The 22,263-nt window shown below is 54.4% G+C and overlaps 1 protein-coding gene and 1 pseudogene across 2 annotated transcripts; both read right to left on the bottom strand.

The window, feature by feature from the left end:
• Positions 1–2,644: 2,644 nt before the first annotated feature.
• On the bottom strand, positions 2,645–21,536 carry KCNJ4 (potassium inwardly rectifying channel subfamily J member 4). Of its 2 annotated transcripts, none has more exons than XM_056342096.1 (3): positions 21,391–21,536; positions 9,370–9,545; positions 2,645–8,185 (listed from the first exon to the last, which is right to left on the bottom strand). In XM_056342096.1, the coding sequence occupies exons 2-3, from the start codon at positions 9,405–9,407 to the stop codon at positions 6,856–6,858; spliced, it is 1,368 nt and encodes a 455-aa protein (XP_056198071.1). In that variant the 5' UTR covers positions 9,408–9,545; positions 21,391–21,536; the 3' UTR covers positions 2,645–6,855. The 2 variants fall into 2 exon arrangements, with proteins under 2 accessions (XP_056198071.1, XP_056198070.1); XM_056342095.1 differs by lacking the exon at positions 21,391–21,536 and adding an exon at positions 10,119–10,416.
• LOC130150150 (endosome-associated-trafficking regulator 1-like) lies at positions 12,074–13,796 on the bottom strand (annotated as a pseudogene).
• Positions 21,537–22,263: the final 727 nt, after the last annotated feature.

The raw sequence follows: 22,263 nt of genomic DNA, 5'->3' as shown, positions 1-22,263 counted from the left end.
ATCCTGGAGAGCAAAAGGCACATGGTGTAACCCAGCAGCCCGGAGCTAAATGATGGCTCTGCTTTGCTTACATTTAATCGATTCCTTCTGTGTCGTACCAAGTGTTCTGCTACAGGTCTACATTGCCTGTCATGTGCTTGCACCCACTCTCCAACTGATTCATTATTTTATCCCTGAGAGAATCACGTGCAGGCTGCAGGTCATACATACCTCCAAAGTCTTCTCTGGAGTTCCTGTGTCAGCTCATCCTCCTCTGTTCAATACCCCGGGAGTGCTGCACAGGCCTGTATTGGGTCCCTGGCAGACATACAGAGAATGTTGCTGGGTGAGCATCTAATCACCTGTCAGGAGCAATTTCAAGCTCCTTATTCTCTCAGTTGCATGGCTTCTGTAACGAGGCTTTGTATCATACAGGCCTTCAGCTGACTCTTTCAGTGACTATAGTGCTGGGACATTCAAACAACTCTATCAATGCACTACAGCCAGGCACCCAAATATTACCAGGTCCCAGGTTTTAAGACATGCTATTTCAAATCTGGGGCCAGCACCAAAATAATCCTGCTAATTTCAGAGGCCAAAAAAAACTTTTAAAGCTCAAATATCCAGTGTCTCATTGACTATTTCAGGATGGTGTTTGTGACCATTTTGAACTTCTTTGCAGGCATCAGCATACTGAAATCATATTGCTCTACTTTTCCTCTTTCCATACTGACCTGACTTGGGTAGCATGTCACTTGGGGTCTGTGTGCCCAGGCTGTCCAGAGAGCAGAGGCATTTCCCCCACTAAATGCTTTCTTCTGGAGGTGACATAGTCAAAGGTAAGCAATATGTTGTGGTCCACTGATTGCTTTGCTGGTGTTGCTTTCCCCAGGAACTGCAAGAAGCCTGGGAGCCAAGACCGCACAGTTTACAAGCCAGGCTGTCATTATCTAATGTCCCCAGGGGGTATGAAAAGGTTGATTGCCAGAAGAGCTCTCAAGGCATTGCAAACCCTGTACCTGAGAATCCTCACGCTGGACATTTCTCCACTTCCATGCAGCTTCACTGCCTCTCTCCTGCCGGGGAGTGTGCTGGCCGGCTGCCTGTGGCAGGGGAGGGGTGGCAGCGTCCTGCTACAGCCACAGGTTGTGTGTGCCCCATCGAGGGGCTGAACAACAGGAAAAGGGGAGCAAATCTCATATATTGAGTACGTGCAGCCAGGCAGGGCTCTGAGAAAACTGAAGGGCAGGCAGGCAGCAAGGTGACAACCAGAAGGACCCGGATCTGAACCAGTTGTCTGCCTTACTTCCCAGAGCTGGCACAGCTTTGCAGGCTTCTCCCCAGGAAGAAACCAAAGTGGTAGCACGTATCTGAACTGCTTCCAGAGTCAGTAGCCACTCTGTGAAAGCCATGGCCTGGCTGTCAGGCAGGATGACTTTTACTGCAGGTTAGGGGTGCAGTGTTGGTGGTGAGTGCCGGTCCTCTCAGAGCCTGCCTTCCCTCGAGAGCAAACGCTTCCGCGCCAGAGCCCCCGCTCTGACCCACGGCACTGCCCGGGGAGCCGGCCCCAGCCGCAGCCCCAGCCCCAGCCCCAACCCCGGCCCCGGCCCCGGCCCCTGCCCCAGCTCAGCCCCGGCCCCAGCCCAGCCCCGGCCCCAGCTCCGGCCCCGGCTCAGCCCCGGCCCCAGCCCCGGCCCCGGCCCCATCTCAGCCCCGGCCCCGGCCCAGCCCCAGCCCAGCCCGCTATGTCACGGCAGCGCCGGAGCTGGAGGCAGCGCTGGGCCAGCCCGGGGAGCCGGTGCCGGTGCCGGCGGGGCTGCCACCTCGCTTTCATCTCTAGGTGGTGCTCTGAGGCCGGGCAACGGCCGGGCTGCTCCGGTGCGCGCCGTGCCGCTCAGCCGCCCTGCGCTGCGTCCTGCCGGCGGGGACACGCCGGGGCTGGGGAAGGCAGGGCCCCCACTCTGCTGACCGCGGCAGGAGGAGAAGCATCTGTAGCCCTTCCAAGAACTGGCTACCGCCTCAGGTCCTCCTGGTGTGACAGCCCCCGGCCGTGGGATACCGTGCAACGGGCGGCTGCTTCGACAGACTGCCTCCCCTGCCTCCCCATCCCTCTGCTGTCCCCCTTTAGCTGCCCCAGGGGGGCTGCCCCAGCCGGCCCTACACCACCCCATGCTCTCAGCATCCCGGCCGGCTGCCTTCCCTTCTCTCCCCCGCCTGCGCAGCCAGCAATAGTCTGTCCCGGCTCTGCGGATTTAGCACAGGGCCAGAGCCTGCGGGGTTTTCCGATAGTGGCACTCCATTAGGTCCCAGCTCTTACCATGGGCAGTGGCAAAAGTCCCATTGACTTCACGGGGCCAAGAGCAAGCCTTTAATGGCCTGGGAAGGTGAGGCTTTTTTTTCCCTGGGTTTTCTTTTTCGTGACATTGAAAACCATGGCCACTTTATATTGTCTGTCCAAAAGCTAGGAGAGCTCTCAGGCCCTCCTGCAAAGGTGAAGAAGGGCTGCTAAAGCTCAAAATAGCAGAGGAGTCATTTTGCTGCTCAGAGGCAATGAGCCTGCATGCAACTGCTGGGGCAGTGCCATATGCCTTGCTCCGCTCCTGGGCAAAACCTGGACAAAATGGAGCTGGTTGGAAAGGAACGCATTTGTTCAGCAGCAGGGACATTTATTTTCAACACCATTTCCTGATCATGGAAATCCAAACCCATTTTCTCCCTGTTTGAAATTATTGTTGTGTTTCTTGAAATTATTTTTAGTTGCAGTGTGTATCAAAATGTTCTGCTGAGCAAGTTTTGGGTGAGTTGAAAGGTGCCAATGACAGTTTCTTTTCAAAAGGGTTGTCCAAAAGTGTCACCAAAAATAAAATATGAAACAAGTTTCTCAAGTGTCATTTAAAACAACAACAATATTCATTTGAAAGCTGGCAAGACTGACAGCAGCGTAGTTGTCATGGGGTGGAGGATCTGAACCATTGCCTGGATCTTATTCATAGGGAAAAAGTCCTTCCTCTCCCCATTATCTTTCTGGTATTTGAATAGTTTTCAATAATGAGCCAAACAAGAAGTTCAGAAGTAGGACAGGAAAGAAATATAGGTTGTGGGCAGATAAAGAAGCAGAAGCAGTGTCTTCCTCCTGAAAAGCAAGCTGCCAGCCCCTTGAGATTAGGGGGAGGTCTTGGGAAAACAGCCCCTCCATCAGACCCTGGAGGAAGGACGAGCCCAGGGCCGTCGTGCCCTGGTGTGCGATAGAGGTGTCTTCTTGGAGAGCACAGGCCTAGACGGTGTCACCGACCTGAAAGGTGATGTTCCACATATTGTATGCAAAAGCCAAAATAGCAGTTGTGGTTACAGTTGTGAATGGCTTGGAGAGCTGATCTGCAGATTGCTTAAAAATGTCCAGTCTTCTTTATAGCAAACAGCCTTCCAAGGTGGATTCTCCTGGTGGTCTTTCACAGGCTGCATAAAGGAGTCCCCGGCATACAACCAGAGGCACTTACTGAGATAGATGCTGCCGTCACATGGCATTTGTGCGCATGTCATTGGGTGTTTATGGGATGAAGTTGTGGTGTAGGATGGGTTATGCCCCCATATGTGGCATATGCATGTAGGTACATGCAGTGGGTACTTGGGCATGAATACCCTGTAATTTGAGCATACAGAAGTACCTTGCAGAAGGATGTGTGTACTGCTGTGTATCTGCAAAGCCTGTGGGCATGCGTGCAGCTTGCAGAGGCAGGAGAGCACTTTTTATTAGGAGGAGTGACTGCACCGGGCAGTCAGATGGGCTGTGTGTACCCAAGGAACATGCCATTTTGGTAACATAAGCACAGATGCAGGAGGAGCAGCTGATGGACAGAGGTTTACCCCTCACCTCTGTTCTCCCACACTCTGGCTGTTCCTCTCCTTCCCTCTGCCCTGTCTCCTCAGCCTCTCCTCACTTGGGTCCTCCTCAGCTCTCTCCCCTCTCTAACGATGTGACAGTGTTGCCAGCTTTCTCCCAGTTTTATTGGGAACAGCAGGGGTTTAGCTGGGTTTTCCTCAGTGCCTTGGTGTCTTCTCCACCATGTTGCCAAACATGACGTGAAAAGGGCCAGCAGGCTGAAACATATGGAGTGGGCTGGGATACCAGCATGGCCGCGTGATGCTTCTTCCCTTAACCTCATTGCAACCTTTTTCCAATTTTCCCCCCAAGGGCCCCACCAGCTGAAGCAAGGGGTGGCAGTGCTGGCCTGTGTGCCACCTCAACACCCCAGCTGTGCTCGCCCATGGCCCTAGTGTATTTCAGCTGCCCCATACTTGCCTGGCTTTGCTGGGCACTCTCTCCTTGGAGGTGAGCCTTCCAAGAGCTAACAGGCTGTGGGCACTTCACCCCCACCAAGCACTGCCATCCACCTCTGAGGGATGCTGTACTTCAGTGGGAGCGTACCCAGCCACGCGGGTTCCCCCCTGTCCTGGAGGCCACCACCCCAGCCTGTGTCCTGGATGCCTGTGTCCTCGCACACAGAGTCCTCTCTCGGTCCATTAGTTTGTTTCCACTGCCATGGCCAGTGGCAGGCACCCGGCTCTGAAAGCTGTATTAAAAGCCAGGTCAATACCAGCCCCTGCTTATTCCCTCTGGGGGAAAATAAATAAATAACAAAAGGAGGGAGGGACTTCATTAATTAGCAGTGGGGAGGAGAGGTGGGACGGGGACACACATGGAAAAATGAGGCTGTGTATCAAGTCATACATGGGAAAAGCCAGGAGACACCAGGACTCATGAGCTCCTGTCCCCAGTCTGTACCTGAGGGGAGGAGAGGGAGGTGTCAGGAGTGATGCCTTTCCTTTCTCCCCCCACCCTCCCCTGATGCTCTGCTCCTCAGTTGTCACCTGTTTGCTCTTCTCTCATCCTCTCATCAGCTCCTCTTCCCCTCTTGACAAGGCTTCCCAAAGGTGTCAGATCACTGCTTGGGCACAGAGCAAACCTGTGCAGGGCAGCTGTCCCCCCACAGAACCTATGTGCTGTGACAAGAAATGGCCGTGTCTGGGTCTAGACCAGTCTTGTTAGTCTATCCCCACTTTTTCACAAATGCACTCCCTTATTACCTCATTTTCTCTTCTTTTTCGCTTCCTCCTCCTCCGCCCGCCTGCTGTGCCTGCTTCTTCCTCTCACTCCTGCTATTTCCTTCCTTCCCCTTCTGCTTCTTCTCCGCTTCCTCTTGCTTCTTGAACCAATTCCAAATTGATACTGAGATGCTGTTTTTCTGCTTTGTAGATCAGGGGTTGGGTGGGACATCATTTCTTCAGCCATTCCCTCCACAGCACAACTGTTGGATGCCCTGAGCAGCTTCCTGAGCTACCTGTTTGTCTTCCTGTCCTTGTACCATCTACAGTTTTCAAGGAGTAATTCTGCTGCTCCTAAAGGAAAAGGCTCATCAGGTTTTTGTGTCTTCTGTGAAATGACAGCCAAGTGATGTTACGGGTTTAGCTCTGGTTGATGTCCTCCCTCATTTCCCTTAGTTCTTACTTGCCTCTAGAAAAAAAGGAGGCTTAGGGTTTTTTGGTTTTGGAGGGGGTTTTGAGCCTTATATCTAGAGCAATGTCTTACACATCTTTGTCTCTTCATCAAGCGTATTTATAACCCTTCCCTGAGCAAAACTCTTGTTATCTCCAGACCGAGCGGGATTGTTTGATCCAGGTAATTTTAGAGCAAATGATTCCCTACCTACCTACATTCTGTATGATCTTCTCCCTGAGCAAACTCTGTGAGCTTCTTATTTTAGGTCTTTACCAGAGAGGCCTAGAACAAGGGAGTGCTCTTGGTGGAGCTCCTGGGCACCAACACCATACAAACAGCAAACACCAGCACTAGTAACTGTCGTTGGTTTCTATACCTTGGGATCTCTCCTTTGCTTCCACACCTCCCCCTGGATATTAGACTTTATTAAAAATAAATAGTTACAAATTCAGTTTTACAGCTGATGGCAGCAGGGAGAAGAATGGAGGAGGTGAAAGGAGCAAGTTGAGGGTCTGCTGTCCAGTCAGGTCACTTGTCTGTCATCCTGGCCACACTGTGCCAGGGAGCAGTCTGAGTGTGCAAGCACAGGGCCCTGCCTCCTCTGCCAGGAATCTCAGGAGAGGAGCAGGGTGTATTTTTCATGAAGTCTGGGAGAACTGGGTCTGAGTCCGTGGAGCTGAGCTGCTTCTGGAGACGACATATGCCAAAAGCCAAGGAGAATGCTGAGTAGGCTATGCGGAGTGTCCTTGTCTCCTAGCTTGGCATTTGCAGTGGAAGAATATGGATTTCAGTTCTCATTCTGTTTTATATACAAAGAAAGAGTCATGTGCAACACGAAATAAACATGCAAGTAAACCCCTTCCTTAAGATCCTTCCCCACTCCCTCCAGGAGTCCCGATCTCTCCCATCCATCCTCATCTGGTCAGGTCTTGGGCATTGCTTCTCTCCTAGTGATGGTCGTGACTCTGGACAGTCATGGGGCCTACCCATGTCGAGAGGGGACAGAAAGTCTGCTGTTGTCTCCGCAGCAGAAACACTCGCTGCGGGTCCCAGCCTGCCCATTGAGGGCAGGGACTCCTGTCACCTCTCCAGAGATGAGAAACCAGGCGTGCTGCTCTCCTGTCTCCGGGCGGGAAGGGGGTCCTAGCACAAGCTGCACATACAGGAGGAGTGGTGTACCCTCACTCCTTTTCCAGGCAGTATGACTTCATGGGGAAAGGAGTATATCAGAGCAGCTCCAGGCCTTGATGTACACAGGGGCTGAGAGGCAGTCACAGGAGGCATTTTTTGGTGGGCAAGGGACTTATCCAGCTACATATGGGTGCAGAACAGAGAAGGAGATGGTGGGTGACAGGTGTGGAATGGGGAGGCTGGAGGGGTTAGATGGCCGACTCCCTGCGGTATGAGATTGCATCTAGGGGCAGAGTTGCCTGGAGCCGCTCCAGGTCCAGGTGGCTTCCAAAATCCATCATCTGGATGACACCTGCCTCCTCCTTCGTGTTGCCCCCTAACACCACACCCACTTCATCATCATCTTCATCTTCATCTTGACTGACAAGAGCCAGCTCATTCTCGTAGCAGAAGGCACTAGGAGGTGGAGGAGAAGGTAGGATAGTCATCTTGCTTTCTTGCAGCTCCCGGGCTGAGCAGCAAGGCGTGCCAGCTACCTCGTAGGTCTTGTGAAAGCGTGAATAATCCACTTTGTAGTGGTTCTTCTCCTCAAACACAACTGGTTCAAAACGATGACCCCAAAGGATTTCACTAGCAAGGTAAGAGCTTCGTGCCTGTGTGGTCATGGCTGTGGCTTCCACCATCCCCTCCAGGATAACAACAATCTCAAAGTTCTCTGTCTCCAGCTCCTCCTTGCCAATCCCGTAGAGTGGGCTCTCCTCATCAATCTCATGAACGATAATAATGGGTGAGACCAAAAATATACGATCAAGGCCCACGTCGTAGCCCACATTTAGGTCCCGCTGGTCCAGGGGGAGGTATTCCCCTTCCTCCGTCATGTAGGGCTTGATAAGCTGGGCTCGGACATGGGCCTCTACAATGTGGCTCCTCCTCAGGTTGCCCACCCGCCACATGAGGCACAGTTTGCCATCCCGCACAGAGATGACTGCATGGTGACTGAAGAGGAGGGTCTGGGCCCGCTTCTTGGGCCTTGCCATCTTGGCCATGATAGTGCCAATCATGAAGGAGTCAATAACACAGCCCACGATGGACTGGACCACAACTGCCATGATAGCCAGTGGGCACTCCTCAGTCACACAGCGGAAGCCATACCCAATGGTTGTCTGTGTCTCCACTGAGAAAAGAAAAGCCCCTAGGAAGCTGTTCACATGCATGATGCAGGGCTTGAGGAGAGAGGGACCACCTCCCACTGCCGGTGTACTGAGGTCACCATGGAAGAAAGCAATGCACCAGAAGAGGAACCCAAAGAAGAGCCAGGAGACCAGGAAGGCGGCAGAGAAGATCATAAGCATGTACCGCCAGCGCGTGTCCACACAGGTGGTGAAGATGTCAGCCATGTAGCGCTGAGACTTGTTGCTCAGGTTGGCAAAGTAGACGTTGCACTGGCCGTTCTTCTTCACAAAACGGTTGCGGTGCTTCCTTCGTGGGGCATGGCCCTTCCCATTCCGGCTGTGCCCATTCATGCTGCCCAGTGCAGAAACCTTGTGCCCATCCTCTTCAGTCGAGACGATGCTGTATCTGGAAGAGAAGAAACAGGCACTTCCAGCAGAAATACATGAATAACAACTACTGAGACAGCAAGGGCAGGAGACACGTGGGTGGCTCATGGGGCTATGGTAGCATGGTGTTAACTATCACAACAGTATGGTTCCCTGGTTATTGCACCATGGTGCCACCCTGACCAAATTGGTGGAGCTTGGGTGCAATATTTGCTGAGTCTTACTGCCAGGAGGTTGTATCTAGCAAAGTCCTGGCAGGGCAGCAAAGCAGGAGAAGTTTGTTGTGCTGTGCTACCTTTTAGACTTTGTGGTGAGGAGGGATCCAAGGTTTCAAAGCCTGACAGCAGCTGGGCCAGCTGGAAAGCCTGGGAGCAAACACTGGCATTCTGGCCACATTTTGGCCCTAACATTATATAAGGCTGGGAGTTTCTGTTTTCTCCTCTGCTTTCCTCACTGATTTCATGGTGTGCTGGTGACAATGTTTATACACTTCCTGTGCTCAGGACAATTCTGTTGCCACAGCAACACATGTGGCTCCTGCATCCAAAGCCAAAGGTGTAAGTGCTGGCAGATTTCCTGGCAGAAGCTCCACACACACTTTCTGGGAGACATTTGCCCCTCCAGCTCTCCTCCCTCACAGGCAACACTGCCACTGCCCCTCATGTACTGCTGGGACAGTTGCAGATACTCCTTAAAGATGCAACGGCAGAAGATGCTCTAACTACCGAGGAAATCAAGCCAGCGCACAAACCCACCAAAACCACTCTGCCCTTGTGGTCATCAAGCCACAGCCTCCCAGGAGACCCCTCAGGCTGGCAGTGTCTCTCCAACCCCGTAATGTTGACAAGTCAGCTGGAGCCCTCCAACACAGGCTCCGTAACCCCCATCCTCGTCTCACAGTGAGGGAAGCATTGGTGGCTGGAGTTGTGATTCCTGGAGACGTGGGGTTCTGCAGTGCTGCTGGAATCTGTAATTTCTGGTCCTGCACCATACAGCACTTTGCTTCTCTATGATACTCCTCTAAGCACTGCCCCCACGTATGGCATGTTTGGGACTGGAGAAGGAGAGAGGAGCCATACCTTTGAGCAGGAAAGCCCCTGGCAGGTAATTTGAGAAAAATATACAAAGGGCAGGCTGAAAGGCCAGATGAGGAGGACCAGGCCACCTGGGGCATCAGCAGTCCTTGAGAGGAGGATTACTCACCGGTTGACTCGGACGCTGCCCATGGCTCGCTGTATCATCAGGTGTCAGGGGGCTGCGGGAGCTGGGAGGGCACGGGATCTCATGCAGCAGCACTCACATGGGACTGGGCAGCTCCGGGTTTCACCTCTGGCGAGCTGGGACCCATGCTGCCATTGTGATTGCTCCTGGGCACGCGCCTTGCAGAGAAGGATGAAGCAAAACCCAGTCAGAGCCTCCCTTGACAGCACCCGTCTCAGTCCCAGAGCAGGGGCTGCAGGGCTCCCGGCCTTTTGCTCGGGAGAGGTCTGGAGGTGTCCGTGGGGCACCGCGCCGCAGCCTGGCTCAGGCAGGTGAGGAGCTGACAGACACAGAGTGGGTTGCACGACCTGCAGCCCCCGCGCTCCCCAGCATCTACTGCTGGGAGAGGTGCAGGGCCAGCCCGTCCCTGCTCTCCAGATCAAGGGCACAACGGCTGAGCAGCTTGCAGGGCCCTTGCCCTGAGCCATTATATTAATATAGCTTACACTAGGACAAGAGCTCAGCCAGGCTAAATACCTTGCACACAAGGACTAACAAAGCACAGACATGCACAGCAGCCCTCAAGGATCTTCATCAGCCCAGCCTGACCCAGAGGAGACTTATTTCCAGGGGGTGCAGAACACCCCACTGTTTTGAAGAGAAGAAAAGCTATCAGTAGAGCCAAAAAGGAGAACTGGTGGAAAGGAAGGGCTTAGGGATAGCCAAGGAGAAGCTGGTTAGAGCAAACAAACCTTGCGATGTGCGCTGTGTACAGCATCCAAGGAGTGGCTCAGCAGCAGAGCCCTGGGGAGGATGTCCAGCAGATGTTACGTCCTGACCCGGTCCTCCCCAAACTGAAGAATGGGGAAACTGAAGACTCAAGAGCCAACCTATCCTGCCTGCCCAGAGCTGCTGGGAAGTGAAATGCAGTGAGGGGGTAATGACTCACAGATTAGGAAGGGCTTTGTACACCCATGCTAATCCTGCACTGTAACCTTTGGATTACAGCAGCCAGCGCAGAGCGCAGGATGCAGACAAAGCCAGCTAGTTTACTTCCCCCCAGCCTCACCGATGAGCAACGAGTGGTTGCCATACCTGGGACAAATCCAAGGATTTTGGGGACAAATCCAAGGTTTAGAGCTGCTTGCAAGTGGTCATGCACGGACAGGAGAGAGAAACACCAAGTGATGTTGTCTGGGATGGAAAAGCTGGTGAGATCCATCCTTGTCTCATCATCAGTGTTGCAGAACAGGGCTTCATGTGGCTAAGCGTGACCACCACCAGCTTTCCTCAGCTAGGAGCACAGATGAGAAAGCAGCAAGTAAGTAGCTCCAGACATCACCTCTGATGCGCAAGCACTGCTGCTGTCATGTCTGCGATGGAGGTTAAACAGCAGTCTCTCCTTCAGAGACCAAGCTTACTGAAGCAGTTTAAGCTGTGTGGCAACACAAATATGGTTGTTCAGACCAAGGATATTGGGGGACCAGGAGAAGGTAGCAACCTTGTAGTCCGCAACTCACCATATAGATGTAAAAGTGAACAGCTGCCCAAAAATTCCCACCAGTAAAAAGCACTTAAGCACGGAACTGTGCCAGCACCCACCCTCTTCCTCAACTGCCCTACAGCATCCAAGCCTTTAAGGAGGGTCAGTTTGGCCAGATACAGGAAATTATGATGTGCATCTGGGTAAACCTAGAGCAGAAACTGGGGTTAGTTAGTAACCTAAGTTCATCAGAAATGTTGAGGGATGACTAGACGCTGAAGAAAGGTCGCTTCACGCCCACAGATGGTCCTGCTATGATAAAGCTGAGACATATCTTCAGTGATTACATGGTGAGTTTGGACTGCAGGATGCCACAGGTCTTTAAGAGGTGAGAAAGGCAGGCAGGTATACCTGTCCATGCTGGCTCCAGCCAGGAGAGGAAGGGCATCCTCTCCAACCGGTACCTTCTTTAGTTAGCCTGGACAAGCCAAGCTCATCCTTGGCCAGCACTGACACTGATAGCAGAGGAAAGGCACTACCACAGCTCACATGTATGGGTACTTCACAACTTCTTAAAGGCTTCTGACCACCGCCCCCTTTCCCCAGCTGCAGGAACTGGTGCACAATTTCTAGAGGCTTTGAATTTCTGACCCAGGTACTGGCCAGCTCCAAAAGAAGAGGAAGGAGGACCTGAAGAGCTTCTGCTCACTGAAATCATGTGCAGCAGCACCTGGATCTCTGCTACACACCTTCCCCACCTCACTGAGAAGTGGCAAAGGAAGCAGACGAAGTGCAAGGGCTTTGCTTATCTCTGGTTCTGGGTGGTACAGCTGTGGGAAGGGGTGGATGCACTGTTTAAGAGTGCTGCATCCTATGCTGCTGTGCATCCTCCTGGCTCCCACACAGGAGCTCAAGTCAGCCAGAGCTGTGGCACACACAGCCTCCTGCGCAGAGCCCACCATGGCTGGACCTTGCAGCTAAGAACATGGGGAAGGTTTGCTGCTGGGTCCACAGGGCCAGAACAGAGCATCGGCAGCTAATACTACATCACTACCTGCAATTTGTACATAATCACAAGAAAAGTATTTCCATGAAGAGAAAAGGCTACAAATCTGAACACACACATTCGATCATGTGAGAGCAAAAGGGCTTAGTATAGGATGTAGTGGGAGATCCGTGGTCTTGGTCCACACACCCATCCGTAGGACCCACACAGAACTGAGTTCATCGCTCTTTTTCTGCTTCAGCTTTGGAAATTTTGCCAATAGATTTAAGGACCTCAGCAACAAAATGCAGCAACTTCACTCCAGAGGCAGGCTGTCTGATGGACAAGTTTGGGCCAGCTATGATCTCGTGGAGGTTCTGCAAGGCAAAGTTTGTGTTGTGCTTCACTGCCCCCAGGTCAGTTGTTTGGCCCACTGTCAGGTTTTCATTCTCCATCTTGGAGCTCTCCAGCTCTCCCCGGAGAATAGAGATCTCCTGCTTCAGTTCTCCACGTTGCTTTCTGCCACCAGAGCCTGCTGGGTCATTAGCTGGAGACTCCACTCAGTCTACTAGACAAAGGATTGTAGCTTTTGGGCTTCCCTCTCCTCTTTGGCCAGGCTGGCCTTCAACTGCCTCTCCAGACTCCGCTCCACATGCTCCTAACCATCTTCCTGAGCATGGTGTTCTCCTTGAGCACATTTCAGGTCAGCTGCAGTGACAGGGACTCCCTGTCCCCAGTGGCCTCCTTGTGCATCATGTGGGGCTCTGCTTCCCTGGTGTGCTCTGGGTACCCCAGAGAAGGGCCACTGGCATGGGCTTCTGAGGTAGAGGCATCCGTCCCAAAGTGTGTGCCCACACTATGCTAGAAAGAGTCATAGGAGCCACATGGTGCCTTACTGGCAGTTTGGAGAACTTGCAACCTTTGATGCACAGGAAGGCGTCAGGTCCAGCTGTGGTCCTTATCTTTGGACAAGATTCCAGGCATTTCTGTGTCTTTGTAGAATGGTTCCTGAAAATTCTGAACTTTCTCCTCCGAGATCCAGTGCATGCCTTGGGCAACCTCTTGGCATAATTCTGGTTTTTACTCTTTCACCATCTAAGAGTGCCTGGGATTTAGGGAAAATGGGATGGATTCCCCTAGATCCTCCACCCGAGTGTCACTCGAGCTGTCATAGTTCTTGCACTGGGGTAGAGGATATGCTGAGTGGCAGAGATAGCTGGATTCATCATCATTATCATTGTCATCATCATCTTCCAAGCCCTGAGATACTGGGCAGACTCCCTCCATTGTCCCAGAAGTGCCAAGCAGCCATGACACTTTTCAGGTTTTTGGGCTGCAGCAAGTGGGAGGATCCAGATTATCCTCCTGGAGCCTGGGTCATGCAGGCAGGTAATACTGACAAGCAGCCTGCCAACTTCTATTGCCTCAGTGACACTCATGGGGGAAGAGGCAGACACTGAAATCCCCCTATTTAGATCACGAGGGTGTTCAGGAGGGAGCAGAGGACCAGGCATCTCTGTGTCTTTGCTATGGGGAGAACAGGAATCATCAGGGTCTGTGATGTCATCCTGTGACTTCACTGCCTGCTGTGAGGTCATGAACAGGGGAGAGGAACCGATCAATTGCAAAAGTGCTTTTTTGGCAGCAGGAGGATAAGCTGGATCTTTGTGGCTGCAGAGCCAACACCAGCTCAGGGGTGCTGCCAGTGGGCAGGGAGGAGCTCATGAAGCCAAGTGAGACCTCCAGCATGCAGGAGGGACAAGGACCAGCTGGCCCTAGGCAGGCAGCATGGGGCAGAGGGGACAACCCGGCCCCACAGGCTGCTGAGATATCTCCAGCAGCAAGGTCAAGCTGCCTGCTGGTGTTTTGGTGCCAGGGCTCACCCTGGGCAGAGGCAGGAGACATCACCAGTGCTTTGGCCAGAGGCGTTGCCCCAAGTCGTCTGGCCAGCGAGGGGTCCATGCTGTGGTGCTGCTGATCTGATTCATCCCCTGCTGCCAGCTGGTGCAGGGAAGTGTTAGTAATACCAAGCACCACAAACTCAGAATGGCACGAGCCAGGAGACGAACGAAAATAAACCCACTTACCACTTCCACCCCAACACACCCCCACAGCGCGCAGTGCCACCATGGGAAAGACAGACAGGCAGGCGAGAAGCCCGAGGCTGGGGACTGCCATTGCATTGGGTCAGCATTCACATTAGCCCCCTGGAGATGTCACACTGGGATGTGATGTAGCCACTGTCCCTCCTCAGTAGCTGGTGGCCCAGAGCCACCACCGACATTCCTGCCTGCAAAAATGGATGCCAGCAGCTTGGCAAGGTCAGGAGCGGTGCCAAGAGCCCAAACCCTCTGGAAACTCAGTTCAAACAGCTGTGAAATTGTCCCCTTGCTACCTGAAAACCTGAAACACAAATGGGATGAAGGGGGAAGGCCCAAACAGACAGCTGCCTGTCACATGGATGAGGGGGAGGAAAGCCTGGACGAGGACAGAGATGTGAATCCCGGAGTATGCCCGAGGACCTTCTTGGAGCCTTGCTCTGCCTCCTGGAACCCACATGTGGAGGGAGAATCTGGGGGGTCAGTGGTGACTCCTGGGGAGTGGGATGACACCATGCTGGTGGGTGCAGCATGGGGCACTCTGGGAGATGCTAGGCAGGAGACTGGTTCGGAAAGATGCTTCTCCATCCCTCTGCTGCCATGTCCTGAGCATACATGAACACCCATGTATTTCATGGCCTGAAGAAGCCCCCCAGTGCTTTGGGAAGCTGCTGCAGCGTGGACATCACAGCCGCTGTCTTGCATCATTGAAGGTGTCAGCCAGGTGGGTCTCCAGAGGCTAACAGCCACCTCCAGCCCTGCAGCCTGGGCTGCCTTTCCCTCCTTCCCAACTGCTTTCCCCCTCCTGCGCCCTAGATTGAGTGATGCCAGGACACTGCTGCCGTGCTGCAGTCATCCCTGCCTTCCCAAGTGACACTGCGCTCCAGCAGCACAAGCCCTTGCACCAGCCCACGCTGCCACCCCGGCACCGCTCTGACCCTAAGCAGATGCGTGGGGCCAGGCTGCCGCTGTCACTTTCTGAGGGATCTGTGGGCTAATAATGTCAGGGCACGTGGTGCTGATGCAATGCCTCCATTGCTCCATCCTCAGTACACAGTGCAGTGCCTCGCACATCCCAGGCTTTCTCCAGTCTCTGCCAAGGCAGATCATAGATTGTCAATCCTTTAAATTTGCAGTGGAAGAATCTGATGAAACAGAACAGAAAAGTCCACACTGAAGCACTCCCCCACTTCTCTTTTTATAACAACCGTATCTGGTGCTCTGGGATGTACACCGTGAACGACAACGATGGAAAAATCCCAGGGTATTTTTACACTCTTAGTCTTTGCTTTATCTGGAGTTGTCTGGCAAATGCTTCCCTCCTGTCTGTGGTCAATACCAAAGCCGCTGGTTGTGCTGTGCTTCTTGCCTTTATTCTTCTTACCAGCTGCGTAGCACCGCCTGGTTTTGAGATCAGCATCCACAGACCCATCCTGCTGGCTCGGGCATGGTGACAACACAGCAGACGTCTTCTCACCTCTTGCGAATTCAGGGTGGAAACACCTGCAGCAGAAAGAGGACCCCTTTGGCTTTTTGCAGAGCCTTGCAGACCCATGGCATTCGTTTTGTCCTCTCCATCCTCTTTGTAGCTCTTTCTCTTCTCCTCTTCCTCACAAACATTCCCGGGGTTCATGCTGGGGCTTGTAGGGCAGCTTGGTGCTGTGGGGCTGTCTTGTCACAAGAGGCAATGGCTGAGCTCTCACTCCTCCACGCTGGCAGGGCTGGGTGCTAGGCACTGTACGAGCACACGCGAAGGCACAGTCACCATGCAGGAGAGTTTTACCATATTAAAAAGGCAAGTGACATATGGAAGGTGAGGGGAGGAAGCTGTAATCAACTCTATACCATTTTTATATACACACTTCTGCCTTTTCGTTCAATAATTATAAATAGATTGAGTAAGTGCCAACAGTCCCCATCTGCCCCGCAAGGCATGATCCGCTGACCAGTTTCTCTCTCCAAATGAGGATTTTATTAACATGCCTCTGCCCGGTTTATATTTTGGGGTGGAGTGAGAAGGGGGATTTTTTTCCCCCCTGTGAAGCTCTGGAGACTGGGGATGGGTAATATCAAAACAAAACAAAATGATTTGAAGTTAAACCATCTCAGTGTGTGACTCAGAGCTATTCATAGCTCCCTGAAGCCAGCTGCAGCAACGGAGCCAGAAGGATTCTGCCCGTATTATTATTCCAATTACCATCTGAATTAAAAGTTTGAGCACTGATCAGCCCACATACTGACGGGAGGGGGAGAGAAGAAAGCAAAGAGAGAAGGAGAGAAAGAGAAAGAGGGAGAAAAACCAGATAAAAATGGGATCCACACAAAGGTCCCCAGGATGGCAACGTCGGGAAGTGGCATGGAAAGGTGACAGCATTACCTCCTGCCTGCTCCGGCAACCCCTGCTCTGGCTGCACCATCTGGGTGACAGTACCACAAGAGTGGCCACCCACTCCCCAGGATCCCGGCCAGCAGGTGGGGTACCTCATGGCAGGGCTGGTGGGACTGGCACGGATGCTCACCCACTCTCCTCCGGCCAAAATGGAGCTGGGGGAACAAGTGACAGGGGCTGAGGAGCAGCTGAGCAGGAACGTAAGGAGAGGACATTGCTGGGGTGGTGGCTGTGGATAAGTCCGTGTTTTTTCTTGTCAGGTGAGGTAGGTGTGTGTTATTCTTTGTGGCTGGCATCACAGGGAAAATTAAATGTTCAAAAGGCCCCTGGCCTTGCTTGGGTGGTGGTCTTGGCCAAAAAGGAGCTGGACTTTTGTGGCAGCCAGGGCGCAGACCACATCCCACCAGCTCCCAAGGAAGCACTGGCCCTGACATACGCCCCAGCAGCCATCCTGCCAAAACTGTGGCCTAGACCCTGAAGGGCTGGTGCAAAACCCACAAGACCTGAAAAGTAGAAGACGCTGGGGTGTCCCCAAGGTCCCCGTGTCCTAGGCAGCTGTGGTGCACTCAGGTCACCTCCTCCAGCTTCCCAGCACGACTTCATCAGCAAAAAGAACATCTCCCCTAACCCCCCTACACCAGGAGGTCCCTTTGCTGAGCACCCTGCCCTATGGGAGCCTTGCCGAAAGGCCATTCCCAGCAGCGTCCCCACGCTTCAGCGTCTCTCCAGCACAGAGCTCCTCCTGAGCCTGTGCCAGCCTGGCCAGGAGGGCTGCCCGTGTGGGGCCTCTCAATGGCTTCTGGCGAGTCAGGAACAAGGATCATTATCAACACACAGGAACAGGGGGCAAGGGTGGCTAACATCATCTGCCTGCCCACTGCAGTTGCGCTCCTGACAGGGCAGGAACAGTCTGCTGGTGCCTCTATAAAGCACCCAGCAAGGCAGGCGCCTGCAAATGGGTTATGTATGATGATAACAACAGCGACAGCAGCAAAGGGTGAGCAATACTCAGGGCAAAGCCTGCTCTGCACCAAACCCCCAGCCAAGAGAGGCTACAGCTGCTGCTCTACACCCGGCTGCTGCACGAGCTTCCAGCATGGCCTGGCTGCTCAGCACTAGTCCATTGGCAATAGGGGGAAAAAAAATTTCCCCCAAAACCCCTTGTCACTACTCTAAAAAGGAGCCCAGTGGAGCCACCAGCCTCCTGAGGGCATCCCAGCTTCGCCCCTTTCAGGTATGTCTGCTAGGCACCAGAAACAGCAGAGGGAGCATCCCAGGTAAGCTGCAAAATTGCACTCCTGAGGAGAGCAGATCAACTATTTCACTACAAGTCTGCTGACTTGTATTGCTGTAGCTTGCTCAGTCTGGTTAAAAAAATGCATCTGAAAGATGTCAAGCCCTAGTGCTTCCTGCTGCCTGTGGTATGGGAGGACCGTCCCCCTCTCCTTCCCCTGTCCCCGGGCTCTGCAACTTGGCCGGGGCTGCCCGTGCAGATGGGCTCAGGCACAGGGGGGAGAGCAGTGTGAAGTGGGACATGGCAGCTGCATTTGCGCACTGCTACACCTGCAGTATCCCCCGTGCTATCATTATGAGTTGCTGTTGTACCCCTGCTCGTCTGGGCTGCAGCGCTTGCCCCTGCTGGTGCCCAGCCTGCTCACCTGCCTCTCACCTGCTGGCACTCAGCGCTGCCCACAGCTGCTCTCTGGTTGCCTTCACCCAGACACAAGGCTCTTTTTGTGTGATGGGAGCGATGGGGGCAGGGGGAGGAGAAGAATTCTAGGGCCGCTGGGTCTAGTCCTATGGCAGGCACCACCTCTATATAATGCCATTGAACTTTGTGGAGGGGTGAAGCGCCTGCCTGTCCAGCCTCTGGGCTCCCTGGTGCTCTTCAGCCTATGCACTCACTGTGCTGCTGGCAGGGCCACTCTGTACAGCTCTCATGGGGCTATAGGACTGGTTTGCTCTTCTCTACAGCAGAGTCACTTTTGACATCCTTTTTCTATAAGACTCTTTCAGCTGACCCCTCTGCATCAGTACCCAAGCAGGCTGCCAGCAAATGCCATGGCCCAGCGCAGAAAGGCAGCAGGAGAGAGGAGAAGGGAGAGCAAAGATGAAGGCAGGAGACGGAGAACAGGCAATGGAGGTGCAGGCTGGATGAGACTGGCAGCTCATTGCACCGGTGCTGGCACCACTTGCCTGGGAGAAAGGAAGGGAGGGAGGGAGGGAGGGAAGGTGGGAAGAAAGGAGGCAGGAAAGGTGTTAGGGTCTTTTCTCCGAGCCTTTCACAGGGGACAGAGTGGGGGATGCTGACTCCCTCATTTTCACACAGCACCAGGCTCCCTCTGAAGTGTTTCGGGAGAAATGTTGCCATAGAAATAAAACAGCCGTCCAGATTGAGAGGGGCAAGCCCGCCACCATGGTGGCAGGGGCTGGCACAGGCACAGGCAGAGTGCTGGCAGGAGCCCCCAGCCGACGGCATGGGGCCGTGCCAGGCTGGAGGGTACCTTGTCCTCCATCCTCCACTCCCTCATCTCCAGCGAGAGCAGCGGTGGTGCTGGCATGCCAGCATGGCTGGCGCTAGCCCCAGGTGGCACCTCCTCCCCACATACACTAGTGGGTGAATGCCAAAACTGCCCCTGCAGGCAAGCTGTCTGCCACCAGGCTCCCAAGGGGACAGGCATGGGGGTGCACGGGTCTCCGGGGCAGTCAGGACAGGGTCACACTGCAGCCAGCTCCCATCCCTTATCTGCCCAGGCCACAGCACCACCTTCACTGCTGGAGAATAAACCTAAGAGGCCTGAAAGCAAGAACCAGCTCAAAGGCAGCCCCTGCCCATCCCGAGTCCTCACTGTGGGAGGATCAGCATGTCCCACGATCAGGGGCTTCAAGACCAACTGTACTCAGTAAAGCCACCTTGTCTGGGGAGGAAAACCAATGCCAATGCCTCCGGGGGCTCCATCTGAGGTCCCTCCACCCTGATGAGGGGCACAGGAGCAGCGCCATCGAGGAACATGAATTTAGCCTGACACGGTTTCGCAGTGCTGCAAGGCAAGCACAGACAGCTTCACTCGGTCCTCACCATTCACAGAAAAACGAGCACCAGCGGGAGGCCGGGGAGCCACGCGTGTGAGTAAGGGATCGATCGCTAAGACAGAGCACCCATCTATTGATCTCCAGCTGTGCTGTCAGGTTAAGCCAACCCAGTCCAGTAACGAGACAGGACAGTGGGAACTTGCTGAGGGCAGATTGCAATTAACCACTCTGCTCTGCGTCTGCACTGATGTCAGCGTGCAGCAGTCGCAGGTATCTATCACCATGTCCTTTTCCCCCTCGCTGGCACCCTCCTGCTGGCAATAGCAACCCAAGAACACAGCTGACCCCAGGGTGGTGGCTGGCAACCAAGCGCGGGGTGGCTGAGTGGCCAGAGGGACCAGTGGGAGACCCATCCTGCCAGGTAACTGTCCTTCCTCAGCCACCTCCTTGCTTCCTGGCTTTCCTTACAAACTGCAGCGGGCAGCCACGAGGGGCAAGGACCACTGGCAGTCCCCTGCCAGCACTGCACATCATGGTGCTCTGTCTTGGCACCGAGGAGGGGGAGAGATGGAAAAGAAGAAAGGTGGCAAAGAGGGAGCTCCACTTCCCTCCAGATCCGCTCTCCAGCTTTCTCCAGCTTATCCCGTTCATGGCCACCCTCACCATCCCTCCTCTTCCCCACCACCCCCATCCCCACCAGGCTCACTTTTCCCTCCTAGGACATGTATTCCCCCTGTGCTTATTATGTGGCTACAGACAGGGATGGCCACATGCCGGGGTGACTCAGGCATCTGTGGATGCCACTTCCGATGGTGAAAGGAGAGGAGAACGTCCCCAAGTCTTCAGCAAGATGTGGTCCCCATGCACCCCCCATCCCCTCCTGGGCTCTGGGCAACCCCAAGCCCTGGGTCCTTCTCCACACCTCCCACCTCCTGCAAACACCTGTTCCTGAGAAGCTGAGGAGGGCACAGAGCAGAGGCTGAGGGTAGTTAGTCTTGGAGCCATGTCACCTCCACCACATGTCTCCTATGTGTGCTGCCACCATCTGCCCTTTGCAGCACACACCCCGAAGGGAGGAAGGGGCAAAGGGAGAGGCCCCGGAGCCACCGTTTGCTTTGCTACTGATGAAGTCAAGGATGGGTGGTGGAGATGAGAGACTCCAGGCTCTTGGCAGAGCAATTTGGTTGTCTCCAGGCAATTTGCCCAAGAAGGAGGGCATCAGGGGCTGAAGGTGGTACCAGGGATGTCCAAGGTGACCTGCCCGCACCACGCAAACCTACCCACATGCTCCCACCCCAGAAGGGATGCTGGCCTTGCCAAAAGAGAGCAAAACCAGAGTTTCTATGGCATTCTGCTCATGGCTTCATCCTGAGCTCCTTCACCCAAACCCAGTGTCCAGAAGGCCCTTTGCACTGTGCCTGTCTGGGAGATGTTGGATCACCACCAGCAGGATCAGCCACACTGAGACTAGAAGAGCTGGAAGGCAAGGGGGAGGGGGGCAGGTCTGGAGCCCGAAAAGCTCCACGGGCAGCAGGAGAGCCAACACAGCTGCTTCAGCCCCAGCTGCACCGAGGTGCTTGGAGAACAGATCTCCAGCGCCATTCTTCTCTGGGAACCGGCCAGGACCATTGCCCGTGTGAAGCAGGAGAAACAAAAGGTGAGCGAGACCCAGCCCCAGACAAGAAGGCACTAAGGAAACACAGAGAGCCGAAAAAATGAAGAAGTTACCTGCAAAGCGACCGAAGCCAGGGTGGCGAGGGGCAGGAGGGGAAGCTGGGGAGGTGTACGGGCAGGCACCCACCCCTGCCCCGTGGCCCGCGGCCACCCCGCTCGCCCTATTGCATACGCTGTGCCCACGGGCAACTTTATTATTCACTGGCACGCTCACATGAAGCCACGCATCTCTCTCTGAGTTATATTTATAGCTGTTCCTCGGAGCGAGCGCGGATGAAATGGTACCTTATTTTCCTAAGGAAAAGAACCCTTCCCGGTCTCACGCTGGTGAGGGGAGCAGCACCCCGGCACCGCCTCTTACCCGGGTCCTGCCGAGGGATGCTCCAGCCCTGCCGAGGCAACATCAGAGGAAGGGGAAAGCAGCCAGTTTCTCCATCTCACCATGAAATGTCTCAGCCGGACCGGAGGAAGGTCTCTCTGCAGCCCTCACTCGCCTCTGGCTTGGGGTTTTTTCCACCCGCTTCTCTCCCCCCCCCCCCCCCCCGCCCCCAAGAAGCTACTTCTCTGCCATGACCTGCTCCTCTCCTGACTCCTCTCCTGCCCACGCCAGCACTCTGCTCCTGCCTCTGCCTCTCCTCAGAATTTTTTGCTCCCAGGAGCGTCCATCCCACAGAGCACTGATGCGCCTTCGTGGCTCAGCGATGGGTTCAGATCTCCCCTCTCCTGCCTGGCTCCCTCCTTCCCTGGCGTTAATTGCCCGTGCCTCTCTCTGCCCCCCTGCTCTAGTCCCCAAATCCCCCCTCTCCCTTCCACTCTTCCTCCCTTTGCGCTCCACTCCCTCTCCCTGGCTGCCTCTCCCCCTCGCTGATTGCTATGCAGTCTGTAGCTGAGAAGTCAGTAACTCTGTGGTAGGATCCAACAGCTTTCCGCTACTTTAGCCCATCCTCGCGTGTGAGCTCAGAGCTGCGGAGCCACCATGGGGGAGATGACAGCACAACCATTGGCAGTGGCAAGGGGACGGCGCGGCTGCTGGGTGCCCCTGCTGGGAGGCAAATCCTTCCACTGGGCTGGCGCAAGGAGCTGAAATATCCATAGTCAGGGTTTTTTTTCCCACCTGGATTTGGGGTGCTGGACTGACACCTTGCCCTGAGGAAGGACCAGGCTCTTCCAGCTTGTGCAGAGCATTTGCAGTGGGGCATCATCTCTCTGCATCCACAGCTCAGCCTCCCCACCC

This window comes from Falco biarmicus, chromosome 5 (genome assembly GCF_023638135.1).
Source record: "Falco biarmicus isolate bFalBia1 chromosome 5, bFalBia1.pri, whole genome shotgun sequence".
NCBI classification, from domain to species: Eukaryota; Metazoa; Chordata; class Aves; order Falconiformes; family Falconidae; genus Falco; species Falco biarmicus.
Note: the sequence above shows the minus strand (reverse complement) of the source record. Positions and strands in the feature narration are given on the sequence as shown.

What these genes read in the sequence shown, in the direction of transcription:
- KCNJ4 (XM_056342096.1), bottom strand. Translation starts at nt 9,407, where the DNA reads ATGATACAGCGAGCCATGGGCAGCGTCCGAGTCAACCG. An exon ending in GGCAGCGTCCGAGTCAACCG is followed by an intron (nt 8,186 to 9,369) that starts GTGAGTAATCCT and finishes CTTCTCTTCCAG; the next exon opens with ATACAGCATCGTCTCGACTG.